Source organism: Physeter macrocephalus, chromosome 14 (assembly GCF_002837175.3).
Source record: "Physeter macrocephalus isolate SW-GA chromosome 14, ASM283717v5, whole genome shotgun sequence".
NCBI classification, from domain to species: Eukaryota; Metazoa; Chordata; class Mammalia; order Artiodactyla; family Physeteridae; genus Physeter; species Physeter macrocephalus.
This window is the reverse complement of record NC_041227.1, coordinates 27573422-27590236: the sequence shown is the minus strand read 5'-3', so window position 1 is coordinate 27590236 and position 16815 is coordinate 27573422. Positions and strand designations below refer to the sequence as shown.

Below are 16815 nucleotides of genomic sequence, written 5' to 3'. Positions count from 1 at the left end.
CAAATCAATAGAATTAGAAATGAAAAAGGAGAAGTAAGAACTGACACTGCAGAAATACAAAGGATCATGAGAGACTACTACAAGCAACTCTGTGCCAATAAAATGGTCAACCTGGAAGAAATGGACAAATTCTTAGAAAGATATAACCTTCCAAGACTGAACCAGGAAGAAATAGAAAATATGAACAGACCAATCACAAGTAATGAAGTGGAAACTGATTAAAAATCTTCCAATAAACAAAAGTCCAGGACCAGATGCCTTCACAAGTGAATTCTATCAAACATTTAGAGAAGAGCTAACACCATTCTTCACAAATTCTTCCAAAAAATTGCGGAGGAACACTCCCAAACTCATTCTGTGAGACCACCATCACCCTGATACCAAAACCAGACAAAGATACTACAAAAAAAGAAAATTACAGACCAATATCACTGATGAATCTAATGATGAAAAATCTGAAAGAGAAATAAAGGAAACACTCCCATTTACCATTGCAACAAAAAGAATAAAATACCTAGGAATAAACCTACCTAGGGAGAAAAAAAGACCTATATGCAGAAAACTATAAGACTCTGATATAAGAAATTAAAGATGATACCAACAGATGGAGAGATATACCATGTTCTTGGATTGGAAGAATCAATATTGTGAAAATGACTATACTACCCAAAGCAATCTACAGATTCAATGCAATCCCTATCAAATTACCAATGGCATTTTTTACAGAACTAGAACAAAAAATCTTAAAATTTGTATGGAGACACAAAAGACCCCAAATAGCCAAAGCAGTCTTGAGGGAAAAAACCAGAGCTGGAGGAATCAGACTCCCTGATTTCAGACTATACTACAAAGCTACAGTAATCAAGACAATATGGTACTGGCACAAAAACAGAAATAGAGATCAATGGAACAGGATAGACAGTCCAGAGATAAACCCACACACATATGGTCACCTTATCTTTGATAAAGGAGGGAAGGATATACAGTGGAGAAAAGACAGCCTCTTCAATAAGTGGTGCTGGGAAAACTGGACAGCTACATGTAAAAGTATGAAATTAGAACACTCCCTAACACCACACACAAAAATAAACTCAAAATGGATTAAAGACATAAATGTAAGGCCAGACATATCTATCAAACTCTTAAAGGAAAACATAGGCAGAACACTCTATGACATAAATCACAGCAAGATCCTTTTTGACCCATCTCCTAGAGAAATGGAAATAAAAACAAAAATAAACAAATGGGACCTAATTATATACACTAATATGTATAAAATGGATAACTAATAAGAACCTGCTGTATAAAAAAATAAAGTGAAATTCAAAAATTCAAAAAAAAAAAAAAAACTAATGGAAAGCCTGATTACTTCACCCAGATCAACAGGAATTAATTACATGGGACTGAAAGGACTGGTAAATATGATTTATAACATTATGACTTTGGGAAATATACTAGCTTTAATCTTAGTTTTTCAGAAAAAAACTTTTCTCTTAGGCTATTACCTACAACAGGTTGATAAAGTATGCCTTTGTAAACAAAGAGAAAACATTTATCTTTTTCTCTCTACCTGGTTGATCCTGCCAGTAGTATATGCTTGTCTCAAAGATTAAGCCATGCATGTCTAAGTATGCATGGCTGGTACAGTGAAAGTGCATATGGCTCATTAAATCAGTTATGGTTCCTTTGGTCACTCGTTATTGCAACTGGATTACAACTAGTTATACTAATCATTGTATTAATTTGTTCGTTTCCAAATTGTTTGTGCTTTGTCAATGTTACTAGCTGCATTACTTATATCCTATTTTATAAGATTGTTGTCTCTTACAGTACCCAGCGTGAAACAAGGCCTCCAACAAAACTTTTATGGCTAAACATCTTGAGGAAACAGATCACATTTATAACATAAAATAATTGTAATAATGTGATTCTAAGTATGGGAAGAAGCAACAATGGAAAATGTCTCCTGGATCATAATTGACAGAGGATCCAGAGAATCTTTAATTATTGATAGGGCCTAATCCAAAAATTAGCACCTGGAGTTGCATTTTAAGAATTTTTGCCTGATCTGGGATGAGCCTCCCAGTGCTGTGGGACAAAATTTGATCAAGAAGTGTCTCCCAAATATTGGTCAAATTCCTAACCAAGAGGAGAAGACCTAAGAAATGGAATGTTTCCTGCCATATCAGCCATTAGACTGCAGCCACTCCCTATGGTGAGCCCCGAGGAAACTCAGGATATGAAAATACAGGATACAGGCCCCAGATAGCTGAGGTGCGTATCAAAGGAATGATTTCATTGAGCCCAGGCTCTTGCATCTTCCCATACATAGAAAAGCACTACATTCCTTAACTTGAGATGTTGCCTCCTGGGCTTGAAGTCCTCAAAATTCCCGTTGAATAAAACATAACTCTCAACTTTTAGGTTGTGAATATTCTTTAATCTACAGGTGTAAAGTAGACACTTTCCAAAGAGGAACAAAAGAAGTAACATTTGGAACACTGGCACTGATGGCGGACATTCCCAGAAAGATCCATTTGACGAGACACAACAGGAAGTTAGAACTGTCATCGCCCCTTTTTCCACAAGACTGTGGAATGGACATTGACAGTGTGGAATTGTAACAGGGAAGAGCACATTCTGACGCCATGTTGGTTCTGTTTCCTCTACTTTAACCTTTGCTTTTCGTTGCTTTTGTTATTATTATAATCACTGTCTATAGCTGTAAGCATACAAAATGGCCTGCCACAGGGAACCCTGCCCCTCTGCCTGACTATTAAACTAGAAGGCCTTTATTCAGCTCACAGAGAGACATTCTGACCCTGCCCACCTGTGAATGGCTGCAGAAAAGAAGAAATTAACTCATCCCCTCCCCATGTGGGCTGAGGGAGGAGATTTTGCCAGACAAATGGTCTTTTTACATTACTTCCTCACCTCTTCCCCCCGTTCTATAAGAGAAACTGGCATCCAGACCCTGATAAGACGTGTTTTGGGGGTACACTAGTCTGCTATCTTTTCGGTCTGCCAGCTTTCTGAATGAAGATGCTATTCCTTGCCTCAACACCTCGTCTCCCAATTTATTGGCTTGTCTTGCTGAAAGCAGAGCAAGCTTGGACTCAGTAACAATACACGAAGCAAAAACTAACAGAACTAAAAGGAGAAATAGACAAATCCACAATTATAATCAAATACTTTAATATTCCACTCTCAGTAATTGATAGTAGTAGACAGAAAATCAACGAGGATACAGAACTGAACTCCACTACCAACCAGCTGGATCTAATTGACATTTATACAATACTTCACTCAAAAACAATATACACGTCACTCAAAAACAAAATATACATTCTTTCTTTTTGTTTTTATTCCTGTTGGGATTTTTTTTTTAACCATTTAAAAATATTGAAGTATAGTTAAGTTACAATGTTGTGTTAGCTTCAGGTGTACAGCAAAGTGATTCAGATATATACACACTTTTTCAGATTCTTACAAGACATTGAATATAGTTCCCTGTGCTATACAGTAGGTCCTTGTTTTTGTTGTTGCTTTTTATTGAAGTATAGTTGATTTACAATGTGTTAATTTCTGCTATACAGCAAAGTGATTCAGTTATCCATATATATATATTTTTTTATATTCTTTTCCATTATGGTTTATCACAGGATATTGAATATAGTTCTCTGTGCTATATAGTAGGACCTTGTTGTTTATCCATTCTATATATAATAGCTTATATCTGCTAACACCAAACTCCCACTCCATCCCTCCCCTAACCCCCTTTCCCTTGGCAACCACAAGTCTGTTCTCTATGCCTGTGAGTCTGTCTCTGTTTCGTAGATAGGGTCATTTGTGTCATAACTTGTTTAAAATATACATTCTTTACAAAAGCACATGGAACACATTGACCAACAGTCATACTGTGGGTTATAAAATAATATCTAATTGATAAAACAATATCACAACTTTAATCAAAATTCCAGCAGGAATTTTTGTAACTACAGACAAGCTGAATCTAAAATTCAAACGGAAAGCAAAGGAACTGGAATAGCCAAAACAATTTGGTAAAAGAAGAATAAAGGTGGAGGAATCATACTATCTGATTTTAAGAATTACCATAAAGTTACAATAATCAAGACACATAGACCAGGGGGACACAATAGAGAATCTAAAAATAGGTCCACACAAATATGGCCAACTGATTTTTTAAAATACTGTATTTTAAAATATTTAAAGACTCACAAAAAGTTGCAAAAAATAATACAGAGATTTAACCTATACCTTTTATGCAGCTTCCCTCATGATCCCCCATTGATAGTGTTTTACATAACCCCAAACCAGGAAACTGACAAAGTCAGTTTATTTATTATTTATTTATGGCTGCCTTGGGTCTTTGTTGTTGCGCGTGGGCTTTCTCTAGTTGCAGTGAGTGGGGGCTACTCTTCGATGTGGTGCGTGGGCTTCTCATTGTGGTGGCTTCTTTTTGTTGCAGAGCATGGGCTCTAGGCACGTGGGCTTCAGCAGTTGTGGCACACGGGCTCAGTAGTTGTGGCTCCAGGGCTCTAGAGTGCAGGCTCAGTAGTTGTGGCGCACGAACTTAGTTGCTCCGTGGTATGTGAGACCCTCCTGGCCCAGGGCTCGAACCCATGTCCCCTGCATTGGCAGGCGGATTCTTAACCACTGTGCCACCAGGGAAGTCCCAAGTCAGTTGATTTTTGACAAATGTTCAAAGGCAATTCAAAGGAGAAAATCTAGTCTTTTCAACAAGTGGTTCAAGAACTACTAGATATCATATGTAAAATAATGAAACTTGACTTAAACTTCACACCTTATACAAATATTAACTGACATGGATTATAGATCTTAATGTAAAATTGAAGACTATCAAACTTTTAGAATAGTAGGAAAAAAATGTTTATTACCTGTGATTAGGTAATGAGTCTTAGACATGACACCAAAAGCATGATTCAGGAAAGAAAAAAAATTGATAATCTAGGCTTCATCAAAACTAAAAAATTCAGATAAAAATCACAATGAGACACCCATTGGGATCTATCAAAATCAACCAAACAAACAAAAACAAAAACAGAAAATAACGTGTTGGCAAGGATGTAGACAAACGAACCTTTGTGCTCTATTGGTGGGAATGTAAAATGGTACAGCTGCCATGGAAAATAGTATGTGATTCCTCAAAAAATTAAAAATAAAATTCCCATATGATCCAGCAATTCTACTTCGGGGTATATATCCAAAAGAATTGAAAGCATGGTCTTGAAGAGATATTTGTATACCCATGTCCATAGCAACATTATTCACAATAGCCAAAATGTGGAATCAACCTAAGTGTCCATGGGTGGATGAATGGGTAAACAAAATGTGGTATATACATACAAAGGAATACCATTGTATTTCAATGATCATTGTGACTTTTTTAAAAAGAAAGGAGGGAATTCCCCGGCAGTCCAGTGGTTAGGACTTGGTGCTTTTACTGCTGGGCCTGGGTTCGATCCCTGGTCAGGGAACTAAGATCCCAAAAGCTGCGTGGCATGGCCCGAAAAAAATTTAAAAAAAAAAAAAAAAAGGAAATTCTGACACATGATGCAACATGGATAAACCTTGAAGACATCACGCTAAGTGAATAAGCCAGTCACAAAAAAGACAAATACTGTATGATTTCACTTATATGAGATATCTAAAATAGTCAAATTCATAGAGACATAGAGACAGAAAGTAGAATGGTAGTTGTCAGAGGCTTGAAGAAGGGGGAAATAGGGAGTTGATTTCTTGGGTAGATAATAACATGAGAGTTATTTTGGAAAATGACCTTGTTCTGAAATGATATATGTTTAAATGTTTAGAGATAAAGTGTTGTGATGGCTGCAACTTACTTTCAAATGAGAGACAGAGAGAGGCAGACTGCAAACGTACAGAGAGCAACAGATTTAAGAGACAGAGTGATGTTAGAGGAAACACACTGAGAGAACAACTACCTAGGTTCCTGCTGCCCTTCCTTCTTTCATTTCTTTGTAAAAATAATGTAGTCAAATTTATCAACTTTTGAAGGCCCTGTCACTGTCTTGGTGAGGCTGCCCTCTGCTGGAGGTAGGGGAAGCTGCACAGTGGATCTTGGCTTCCTCCGGCAATTGATTCCCAATTTTACTGTATTTGGCATATAATTCTTTTGAGGAATCACCATATTGTTTTAGTTCGTGGTATGAGTTTAAGGCCTTCTCTAGTTTCATTAAAAAATAGCATTTAACATGTATTGAGCACCTACTAAGTCCCAAGCACTGAACTTTAGCTTTACATGAATGTCTCATTTAATTACAATAATCTTACAGGTAGATATCAGTATTATTCCTATTTTACTTTTGAGGAAACTGAGGCATAGAGAGACTAAGAAATGTTCCCAAAGACATTGGGAACAAAGTAGTATGAAGGGGAGCTGGGATTCAAACCCAGGCAGATTGCACCAGGTTTGTAACCACTAAGCTACGTAGCCTCTCACCACACTTTCTCTATTTTTAACTTATTCATATGGATTTCTGGATTGAAGCAGTGAGCAGGGAAATCAGGCAAACACTCCCATATCTCTTGGAGATTTTTAATTTCTACTATAAACTCACAAAAGTGTCCCGGAAGCCACAAGGTGTGACTCAATCAGCTCAAGTCATCCCCAAATTAGTTTTCTGGAGCAGTTATTCTACTTGCAAAGATCATCCAAAAACAAAAACTTAAATTTTGCCAGGTCAGGAAGTAACTGAAATACTGGAAATTGCTTGTTATTATTGGCTATATAATTTTATTTAATTTTTTAATTGAAGTATAGTTGATTTACAATGTTGTTAGTTTCAGGTGTACAGCAAAGTGATTCAGATATATATATATATACACACACATACATATATATATACACATATATACATATAAATTCTTTTTCATTATAGGTTTTTTACAAGATATTGAATATAGTTCCCTGTGCTATATAGTAGGTCCTTGTTGGTTATTTTATATAGAGTAGTGTGTACCTGTTAATCCCAAACTCCCAATTTATCCCTCCCCCTGACCTTTCCCCTTTGGTAACTGTAACATTGCTTTCTATGTCTGAGTCTGTTTCTGTTTTGTAAATAAGTTCATTTGCATCATTTTTTAAGATTCCACATAAGTGATATCATATATTTGTCTTTGATTTACTTCACCTAGAATGATAATCTCTAGGTACATCCATATTGCTGCAAATGGCATTATTTCATTCTTTTTTATGGCTGAGTAATAGTCCATTGTATATGTACAACACATCTTCTTTATCCATTCATCTGTTGATGGACACTTAGGTTGCGTCTGTGTCTTAGAGACTGTAAATAGTGCTGCTATGAACATTGGGGTGCATGTATCTTTTCTAATTAGAGTCCTCGTCTTTTGCAGATATATGCCCAGGAGTGGGATTGCTGGATCATACGGCAACTCTATTTTTAGTTTTTAAAGGAATCTCCATACTGTTCTCCATAGTGGCTACACCAATTTACATTCCCACCAGCAGCGTAGAAGGATTCCCTTTTCTCCACACACTCTCCAGCATGTATTATTTGTAGACTTTTTTTTTTTAATGTGGGGGAATGATGATTTATTGAAGGCCTACGATGGGCCGAGTGATTTATTTGTAGACTTTTTGATGATGGCCATTCTGACCGTATGAGGTGATCCCTCATTGTAGTTTTGATTTGCATTTCTCTAATAATTAGCAATGCTGAGCATCTTTTCATGTGCCTGTTGGTCTTCTGTATGTCTTCTTTGGAGAAATGTATACTTAAGTTTCCTGCCCATTTTTTGGTGGGGTTGTCTTTTTTTTTGATACTGAGTTGTATGAGCTGTTTGTATATTTCGGAAATTAAGCCTTTGTTGGTCACATCGTTTGCAAATATTTTCTTCCAGTCCATATGTTGTCTGGGAAATTTGTCATTTAAAAAAATTTCCAAAGTGCTGAATGTCACAGGCAGCAATAAAATATTCAGAGGGAAAAAACCATGTGTCTCACACAAAGAAGTGACAATCCTGATAAATGATGATAACAGAGATGTATATAGAACAGCTGCTTACAAACTGTTTTCAAAAATATGTATTTTAATGACCTTTGCCAAACAATAATTTTGAGATATTTTACATGAAACTCTTCTTGACAAATAAAATTTGTCTATTATTAAAAGAATTAAACTATGTTTTTAGACAAAATTATATTTGAAAGTATCACATTTTTCAGATTAAAAAACAAGCTAGTGATATGCTCTGTTTATTGCTATTGATAATTTTTGCAGAATTTCAGAAAGTGTGAATCCCTGATTGCCAAAATATATGACTGTCTCAAATTTCATTTCGCCTTACTTTAAAGAAGTCCCCACAAAACAATTCTGCCTATCCCATTCTAAATACTGTAAGTTGTGAGAAACAGTGCTTCTAAAAAAATTGGTTTGTACTGGTTATTCAACCATTGCTCTCAGTTCCACAGGAGGCTGGAGGCCTGCACACATTTCCCAGCCTTCCTTGCCAGCTGGCTTCCATTATGACAGTAACATAGGAGTCACTGACAAAAGATGTTTTTAAAGCCAGAGGAACGGCAAATCCACATTTCCCCTCAGCTTCTGGTACTTCTGGCAGCTGCAGCAGCAGTGGAGGCGGTTAAGTGTGGCTCCTGGGTTCCTTCCTGCACAGGCACTGCAGTTCCAGCAGCAGCAACGGGTCAGCCAGCACCAGCACTTGCGGGCTTGGCTCTGGCAGTGACAGGCAAAGGTGCAATAGTCATGGCTGACGTTTATACCTCAGTTATGGGTTTCCCAGACACAAAGTCCCACTCTCATACCATTTTCTCCCGCATGAGCCAGCATTAAAAAAATGAGTGTGAATATAACACTTCCCTCAGCGAGGGAAAATGCCCAAAGAATGGTGGAAGATTATTAGATATCAGTGACCCACAGAGCCACTGTACAGTACTGGTGAGGGTGGGGCTTATGCAGCTCTGCCTTTCTTTACGTCACTTTATTGGGCCCCATGGCAGTATGGTGTTCTTCCTTACAGGTTCTAGATCTCAAGGCTTTGTAAACTGCACTATGAATTTACTCAGACATGGATGTTCACATTCATGGCTTATACATTTACCTGCACTGAGGAAATAATCATCGAAGCACCCCTCAGGAGAAATGCCTGTTTGTTTCAGGATTTGGGATTGCAAATATCGCTTCTGATTTCCTACTTGGGAAGGAAAAAGAGTTCCAAGCTTGACTCTTCCTGCCAGAATTCAGAATTGCCCTCATTTTAGCAGTCAACTAGGCTTGTTTCCTAGGTATCCATTTCACTTCTGTACTTATGTCAGGAAAATAACCACAGGGTAAGTTCAGGGGGAAATTTCCCAAAGATTTCAGGGAATATTGTATACACACAGAAAATCTGGAGTATACTGCAAAAATATGGGGAATGACTTTAGGCTTACTGAGGTCTAGGTGGTCTCCCTGACAGAACAGACTGAGGAGGCACCCGGCACCCATTCACGTGGCAAATACATTCTTTTCTGTCCACTTGGACTACTACTAGCAGTATGCCTTGCCCTGGCAGCAGTATATCACCACAACCCAGCCCAAGAGGTGAATAACTCTGCACAACCTAATCCTCAAGACCCTGACCACCCATCCCAAGGACATAATGGTGGTCCACTTCGCTGACGTCATGCTGCTTTTCCTAGAGAATTGGAAGCGGCAAGAATCCTGCGTGTTTTGGTAAAACACCTATGCTTTTTTTTTCTGGCCATACTGCGAGGCTTGCAGGGGCTTGCAGGATCTTAGTTGCCCGACCAGGGATTGAACCCGTGCCACAGCAGTGAAAGCGCCGAGTCCTAACCACTGGACCACCATGGAACTTCCCAAAACACCTGTGCTTGATTGGGGACATAAATCCTGGGAAAAAAGTGCTCACTCAACCAAGTTCTTGGGGGTCAGCATACCTCTCCCAACAAGTGAAACACAAATTCTACTTGTCCCCTATCCTCTCTACCCTATTGTGCACAAAGCACAGTAGGCCTCTTCAAATTTTGGTGAAAGCATTTACATTTGGGTATTGTGCTCCAAATGCATTTATTGGGTAGCCCTCAAATCTACTACTCAGTGGGGCCTTGAGCAAGAAAAGATTCTCTCTAGGAGGTACAAGCTCACGTTGTCTGTAGCAGATCCAAACTGTATTTGGAACTTGAGGTAAGAATCAGAAGAGACCCTGGTGTTTCTGAGCAAGACTGCCCATCAGGTTAACTATTAGGGTTCTACTGGAGATTAGGCATTCTTCCGTGGGACACCACATAACTCTGCAACCTGGACTGGGTATGACCTGACAGCTTACGTGTGCACCTAGCAGCACTTTACAATCCATTAAATGCAGGTACAGATGGCATTAGGCTTGAATTAACCCTGAAGTTACTAAACTGCCTATTTGTGCCTAAACCAGTAAGATGGCTGTGGGTGGAGAACAAAAATGTTCAAGCTTGGTTTACAGGTAGCTCTGCATGACATGCTGCCATCAGCAGTGAATGCTAAGGAATTATAGCCCCATGCAGGACAGCAGTGAAGGAAACACAGCCCAAAGACAGAGTTTCAAGAAGGTATGACACTGTCTCCTGTACCTGAAGACAGATGGCTTGTCTGGATCCTGACAAAGCAGGGACTTCCCCAAACAGGCTCAATGTCCCATGTGAAAGCTCACCAAAGGCTTCCTCTGCAGGGGACCAGATGGCCCATTCCTCACCATAACAAAGCCCAAGGCTGTGGGCACAATCCATGGCCCACGTGTGCCCATCAGCTCACCCTAGAAATTACGCTGAGCACCTGAAATCCAGGACTCCACTGTGCTGTGCCTGGGCTCAGTACCAGGGAAAAGAAGAGCTATTACCAGCCTGAGGAGGGAGGCCATTGCCCTCAGGGATGCAATACCCTGATGGGGACTGTGTCCTAGGCACTATGATAATCATGGCCCTTTGCTTGCATCTCTATTACCTGCTTCCCTACCTGAACATGAGGGATTGCCCATATTCCCTAAAAGGTTTTCATTTCTTGAGGGTCTCAGGTCCTATCTACAACATGGGAATTAGGGAAAGACGCAAGGATTCTGTTTTGTTTTTTCCTCTGGTGGTATCTAGGCAAAGTTCAGTGAATGGTGGCAAAGGGACATAAGCTCTGGCTCAGAGAAACATGTCTCTTCCTCACCCTGGATATTCTTGGAGGGCCTGCACCTGAGTAGGGGCTGTGGATCTGTATGCTCACTTATTCAACCTGTGAACTTTATTTTATTTTAATATTTATTTATTTAGGCTGTGCTGGGTCTTAGTTGAGGCCTGCGGGATCTTTTAGTTGTGGCATGCGGACTCTTAGCTGTGGCATGCATGCAGGATCTAGATTCCCAACCAGGGATTGAACCCGGGCCCCCTCCATTGGGAGCACGGAGTCTTACCCATTGGACCACCAGGGAAGTCCCCAACCTTGTGAACTTTAATCACAAGTATTTCTGGTTTGCTCCAAGTGCTTGACAAGCCACACTGACCTTATAAAGGTCAATCAAGCCTCTGCCAGCACCAACCTGGTGTGTGGTCCAAGGAAGCTGACACTGCCAGGGTAAATGTGGGTCACCGAGGCCAAGGGTGGAGAGGGCCACCAGAAGAAATGGGGTCTTCTTGCCTTCTGTGTCTTGGGCACACCAGACCCTGGCCAGCAAAACTCAGGGTCAAGCAGAAGCAGGTCTTTGGCCAATGGCTACTTTGTGGCTCAGTTACTGGGTGATACCTGCTCCTTGCTGGACCCTGAAAGCCCTAGATCAGGGGTCAACAAACTTTTTCTGTAAAAAGTCATATAGGACTTCCCTGGTGGTCCAGTGGCTAAGACTCTGCACTTCCACTGCAGGAAGCACAGGTCTGATCCCTGGTAGGGAAGTTCTGCATGCCGCATGGTGTGGCTCCCCAACCCCCAAAAAAGTCATATAATGGGGGGGGGGGGCCCAGCTAAATTAGGAGTTTGGGATTAAAATTTACACATTACTATATATAAAACAGATAACCAGCAAAGACCTACGGTACAGCACAGGGAACTATATTATCTTGTAATAACCTATAATGGAAAAGAATCTAAAAAAGGATAGATGTATATGTATAACTCAATCACTCTGCCGTACACCTGAAACAAAACATTGTAAATCAACTATATTTCAATTTAAAAAGTCATGTAACAATATTTTAGACTTTGCAAGTCATAAGGTCTCTGCTGCACTTGCTCATTGCTGCCATTGTAGTGTGAGAGCAGTCAATGAATAGCTGTGGCTGTGTTCCAATACACTTTATTTACAAAAAGAAGCAATAGGCCAGATTTGGCCTAAGGACTGCAATATGCCAGGCACTGGACCTTGATGATACTCAGGAGATGACCTGGCTGCCGAGGGGACTATGCTCCTCTGTGAGATGGAAACGTCTAAGGTCTGGTGCTTTGCTAAGAGTTGTACATGGGTGCAGAACAGGGCACTGTGTGTGTGGAGTTTCTGACCAAGTGGTGGGTGCTGAGGCCCAAAAGTGAAGGCTGCATTGGAATAGGTAGAGCCTCCTCCTTCATAAGAAACAACTGCTTTATTCCAGATCAGGCCCAACCCCCCTACCCCTACGGTCCCTGGGTGGACACTGTCCTTACTGGGTCCTCAGGAGCCCTTGTGCTGTGGCCTGACCACCAGCCCCTCTCTGGTGATGGCCCAATTGTAGCTCTTGGGGGAGTCCAACGCTTCTTCTACCCGCGCCTCCAGGTTCTCTCGGGTGATGAAGTTTTTTGCCTCCTCCTATTGGAAGAGAGAAGGCCAGCTGAATGGGAGCCCTCAGAACATGCCTGCTAGCCTTTAGCCCACTGAGGGAGGGGCTCCAGCTCTCCTGTGGGAAAGATGTCTGCAGCCCAGGTCTTCTCTGAGCACCCCACTGACCTTCCAGTGGAAGAACATCAGGCAGCTTTGCCACATTCAGTTCTCTTAGACAATCATACCCTGGACACTTCGGCCAAAACCCAGAACACCAGCTGTGACAATTCACTGGGTGGAATCAGTCTCTCAATATCTCTCTCAAACTGTCCTTCTCCCTCTATTACTTTAACTCAAGCCTCATCCATTCTCGCTGGATCACTTCTAACTGGTCTCCCTGCTTTTAACTCTCACACCTGCCATCCCAGGCCAAAATGTTTAAACCCTTCGGTGACTTTCCCACCCTCACGGCAAAATATAAACTCCTTGGGGAACGCGGGGGCCAGTCTCAGACAGCGGCTAGCCACGTGAACACTGCAGTGTCAACTCTCACCTCCCGGTCTTCGCGCCTGACAGGCACTCTCCCTGCACGCCTCTTCTTCCAAATCCTCACCTGCTAACCCCGTGTCAAGACCCAAGGCTACTCTCTTCCCTCTGCATGTAGCCGGGGCCCCACCTCCCCCACCTGGCTGCGCGCAGGACTCGCGGCACCGGCGGAGTTCGCGGCCTACAGCCCCACCCTCTGGAGACACGACCCACCTGCAGCTGCAGCACTTCACGCTCCTTGAGCTGAGCCCAAGCCTGCGCCTCTCGGACCTGCCGGGCCTCCTCCTCCGCCTGTCGCCGCTCCTGCTCCCGCGCCTCCTGCCGCAGCCTGGCCATCCTGGTTAGAGTGAGAGGCCGACGTTGAGCGTGGCTGGATGTCTCCGGGCCGACAAGGCGTCCGCGCCCCGCCTCCCGCCCCACTCACCGCAGCTCGCGCAGCCGCTGGTTCTCCGCCTGGTTCCACGCCATCAGCTCGCGGTGCTCAGCGGCGTCCTCCCGTGCCTTGCGCTCTGCCAAGACACCGGTCCGGGCCTCGTGCATCTTCTTGCGCACCTCGGAAACGAACTCCAGCCTGGACGGAGACGCGCCCAAGGTCGGCACTCTCTTCGTCCGCCCGCCCTAACACACACGCCGGACGGCACCGCCTCCCCCTCCGTCACACACCTGAGGGCGCGCACCGTCTGGCGGTACTGCCGGTAACGCTCCGTCAGCACGAAGAATTCCGCAGGATCCACAGCGGGTGGGGTCGACACGCGCCCGACCTTGGACTTGGCCGGCGGGTCGTGGCGGGTCTTGCGGCAGCGCGCGGGGAGCAGAAACGGGGCTGGAGGCCGGCCCATGGGCCGCGCACCCAGAGCGCTCACCGCGCGAAGCATGGCCAGACCGCCCACCGTCCGGCGCGCCGCAGGGCATCACTGGGGCCCGGAAGTGGCCGCGTGGCACCACGGGACGCGTAGTCCGCGGGCTCCGCCCCCACCCTCCGTTGCTCGCTGACATTTGCGTCCGCCCCCGCCCCCCGGAACCTGGCTGTGTCCTCCCTGCGGGGCCCGGTTCCGACCTGCATCCCACCAGCCCCCACCCGGGGAAGGGTCTCAATGGAGAGAGAGGTGACAAAGGATGCAACAACTTCAGGGACCTCACACCTTTACTGGAGGGCAGCGGGGCGCGGCGCTCGCGGTCGGCTCTGCGGGAGGAGGGGGCGATCATTCCCCCGGACGCTCTGGTCACCTGACCGCCGAGCTGCGGCCTTACCCGCCCCCTCCTCTCCTCCCCTCCTCTTCCCTCGCCTCCCGGCTTGGCCTCGCTGCGCAGGATTGGCCGACGGCCGGTGTTGCGGCTTCCACGTCCTGCGGACGCCCCCTAGCCTCCTAGAAGACCCAGCCTGCGGGTTCTCTAGCTCATTGGGCTTACGGGCGTTGCCCACCTGATATCTAAAAACCCGAGCTCACACCGACTGAAATTAGGCGATAAGGTCTTGCCTTATAGGAATTTACGCTTTCTCCTTTAGTTATCGTGCTCCCATGGTGCACTTTAAAATACAATTTGCAAAATAATAAACCCATCTCCCTACACCTGTCTTCTGCTATTGGCTTTGGGGATCTCTGCAATCACAGCCATTCCCAGTGCACGTATCAATGACCACCTGGTTATCGGGGCCGTACTGCAGAGTGTGAGGTCACACCCCTCACCTCTTTGCACTGTCTGTGGGCGCCCACCTTGAGCCACGTTGGCTTCCCTTGGCTGTCTAGAAGCCTAGGGGACTTCACAGCCGCCACTGTCTTATTTATGGAGATTTTTAGTACCTCCTTCTACTCCACTAGTGACTTCTAATCTTTTACTTTAATCTAACATAGTATTTCATCATAAATTGTCTAGGATTGGGGCTTCCCTGGTGGCGGAGTGATTAAGAATCCGCCTGCCAGTGCAGGGGACACGGGTTCGAGCCCTGCCGGGAAGATCCCACATGCTGAGGAGCAGCTAAGCCCGCGAGCCATGGCCGCTGAGCCTGCGCTTTAGATCCCGCGAGCCACAACTACTGAGCCCATGTGCCACAACTACTGAAACCCGTGCGCCTAGAGCCGTGCTCCACAACGAGAAGCCACCACAATGAGAAGCCTGCACACTGCAACGAAGAGTAGCCCCCCTTCGCCGCAACTAGAGAAATCCTGCACACAGCAAAAAAGACCCCAAGGCAGCCAAAAATAAATAACTCAGTGGGGTATCATTCCCCCTCACTCCCAGCCAGTTCTTAGCTGGCCCCTAGTGGCCAGCGCTGGGGACCTTTCACTCTACTTACCAGCAGTGTCTGCACCAGGTGCTGCTTCCTGCGGAGGAGCCACCGGGCCATGGTCCTATTCTCCCAGGGCACACTGTCCTTAGGGGGAGCCAGAACATCACTTGGGAGTCTGGGGACAATTTGGCCTGGGCTGTGAGCTGCAGTGCCCAGAACCCTTCCTTAGAAGGGAACTGAGGCTGCAGCCTGCCCTCACCACCTCCACCCAAGGCTTGAGGTAGATGAAAGAGCCCCAGCCAGCACCTTCTTCTTTTCACTTAGGCTGGGGAGACCCTTCAGCTCACCTGGGGGCCCAGGAGTATGTTGGGGGTCATGGAGTGAGCTGGAGGCTTGCTTTCCTTCAGGGTGCCAGCTGTGGGACCAGTGCTGAGCCTTCGAGGGTTCAGGGTGGGTGGTCAGCAGCAGCGCCAGGAGGCCTAGCCCAAAGCTGGCCATGGCAGGGCTGCTCCCATGGACAGTAGACAGCACTCAAGGAGTGCTCCCATCCATACCCCCTTCCTCTTCCTCCGGGGTCCCCTTGGACAACTGGCGTTTCAGGGGCAGCTTCAGTGTCTCCTAATGTTCTTCTCTCTTCTGCTATTGCTCCTTATACCAAGACTACAGGGGTCTGGACCCTGAGGGCTCCTGGCAACTAGCCACCTCCCAGAACCCCTGGGGCACAGAGACTCCCCGCTTTGCCAGTTGAGGGCCTTCCTCAGTAGGGCAGGACTACCCTTTCTTCCCTCAGGGATCCCAGAAGTGAGAGAAGTTTGGAGAGGGGAACAGGGAAGTTGTTCAAGAGACAGGCAGCAGTGTGGGGGCATCTGGGGCACCCAGTGCTGGGGGACGTTACTGGCAGGCCCTCAGCTCCTTTTCCCTGTGGGTTGCTATCTCTCTTCCATGGCAGTTGGGGATGTGGAATGGATGTGTGGTGGTTACAGGGGCAAGGGTTTCTACGCCTTGTCCCTCCCACGCTAGGGGCAGCAGGCACAGGGATAGTGTTGTTGGGGAGAGATGAGGGAAAGGGGGCTTTTCTGGGCATGGGTCAGGGGTAGAGGGACTTGGGAGGGGGAAGAGGAGCAGTGTACCATGCACCCAGAATAGAGCTCCATCCCGGAGCCCCAGCCCTGGGGAGGGCAGCCTTTTCACTCACCGAGGGAGAGCTGTGGATGAAGTGGCTCTTTTGAGGTGGCTCCTCCAGGCAG

General features: G+C 44.9%; 1 protein-coding gene and 1 pseudogene across 2 annotated transcripts; both read right to left on the bottom strand.

Annotated features, from left to right (window-relative positions):
• Positions 1–6972: 6972 nt before the first annotated feature.
• Positions 6973–14248, bottom strand: MRPS26 (mitochondrial ribosomal protein S26). Of its 2 annotated transcripts, XM_028499538.2 has the most exons (5): positions 14002–14248; positions 13763–13909; positions 13552–13675; positions 12699–12840; positions 6973–8762 (listed from the first exon to the last, which is right to left on the bottom strand). In XM_028499538.2, exons 1-4 carry the CDS (start codon positions 14211–14213, stop codon positions 12706–12708), a joined length of 618 nt encoding a protein of 205 aa, XP_028355339.1. In that variant the 5' UTR covers positions 14214–14248; the 3' UTR covers positions 6973–8762; positions 12699–12705. The 2 variants fall into 2 exon arrangements, with proteins under 2 accessions (XP_028355339.1, XP_007127199.1); XM_007127137.3 differs by lacking the exon at positions 6973–8762 and having other exon boundaries at positions 12341–12840.
• A 234-nt stretch (positions 14249–14482) lies between these two features.
• On the bottom strand, positions 14483–16066 carry GNRH2P (gonadotropin releasing hormone 2 pseudogene; annotated as a pseudogene).
• Between the last annotated feature and the right edge of the window lie 749 nt (positions 16067–16815).

Bases quoted from the DNA above. Each gene is read 5' to 3' on its own strand.
- MRPS26 (XM_028499538.2), bottom strand. From the start codon at position 14,213: ATGCTTCGCGCGGTGAGCGCTCTGGGTGCGCGGCCCATGGGCCGGCCT. The intron at 13,910-14,001 runs GTGTGTGACGGA...GTCTCCGTCCAG, and splicing joins CAGACGGTGCGCGCCCTCAG to GCTGGAGTTCGTTTCCGAGG. The intron at 13,676-13,762 runs GTGAGTGGGGCG...CACTCTAACCAG, and splicing joins CAGCGGCTGCGCGAGCTGCG to GATGGCCAGGCTGCGGCAGG.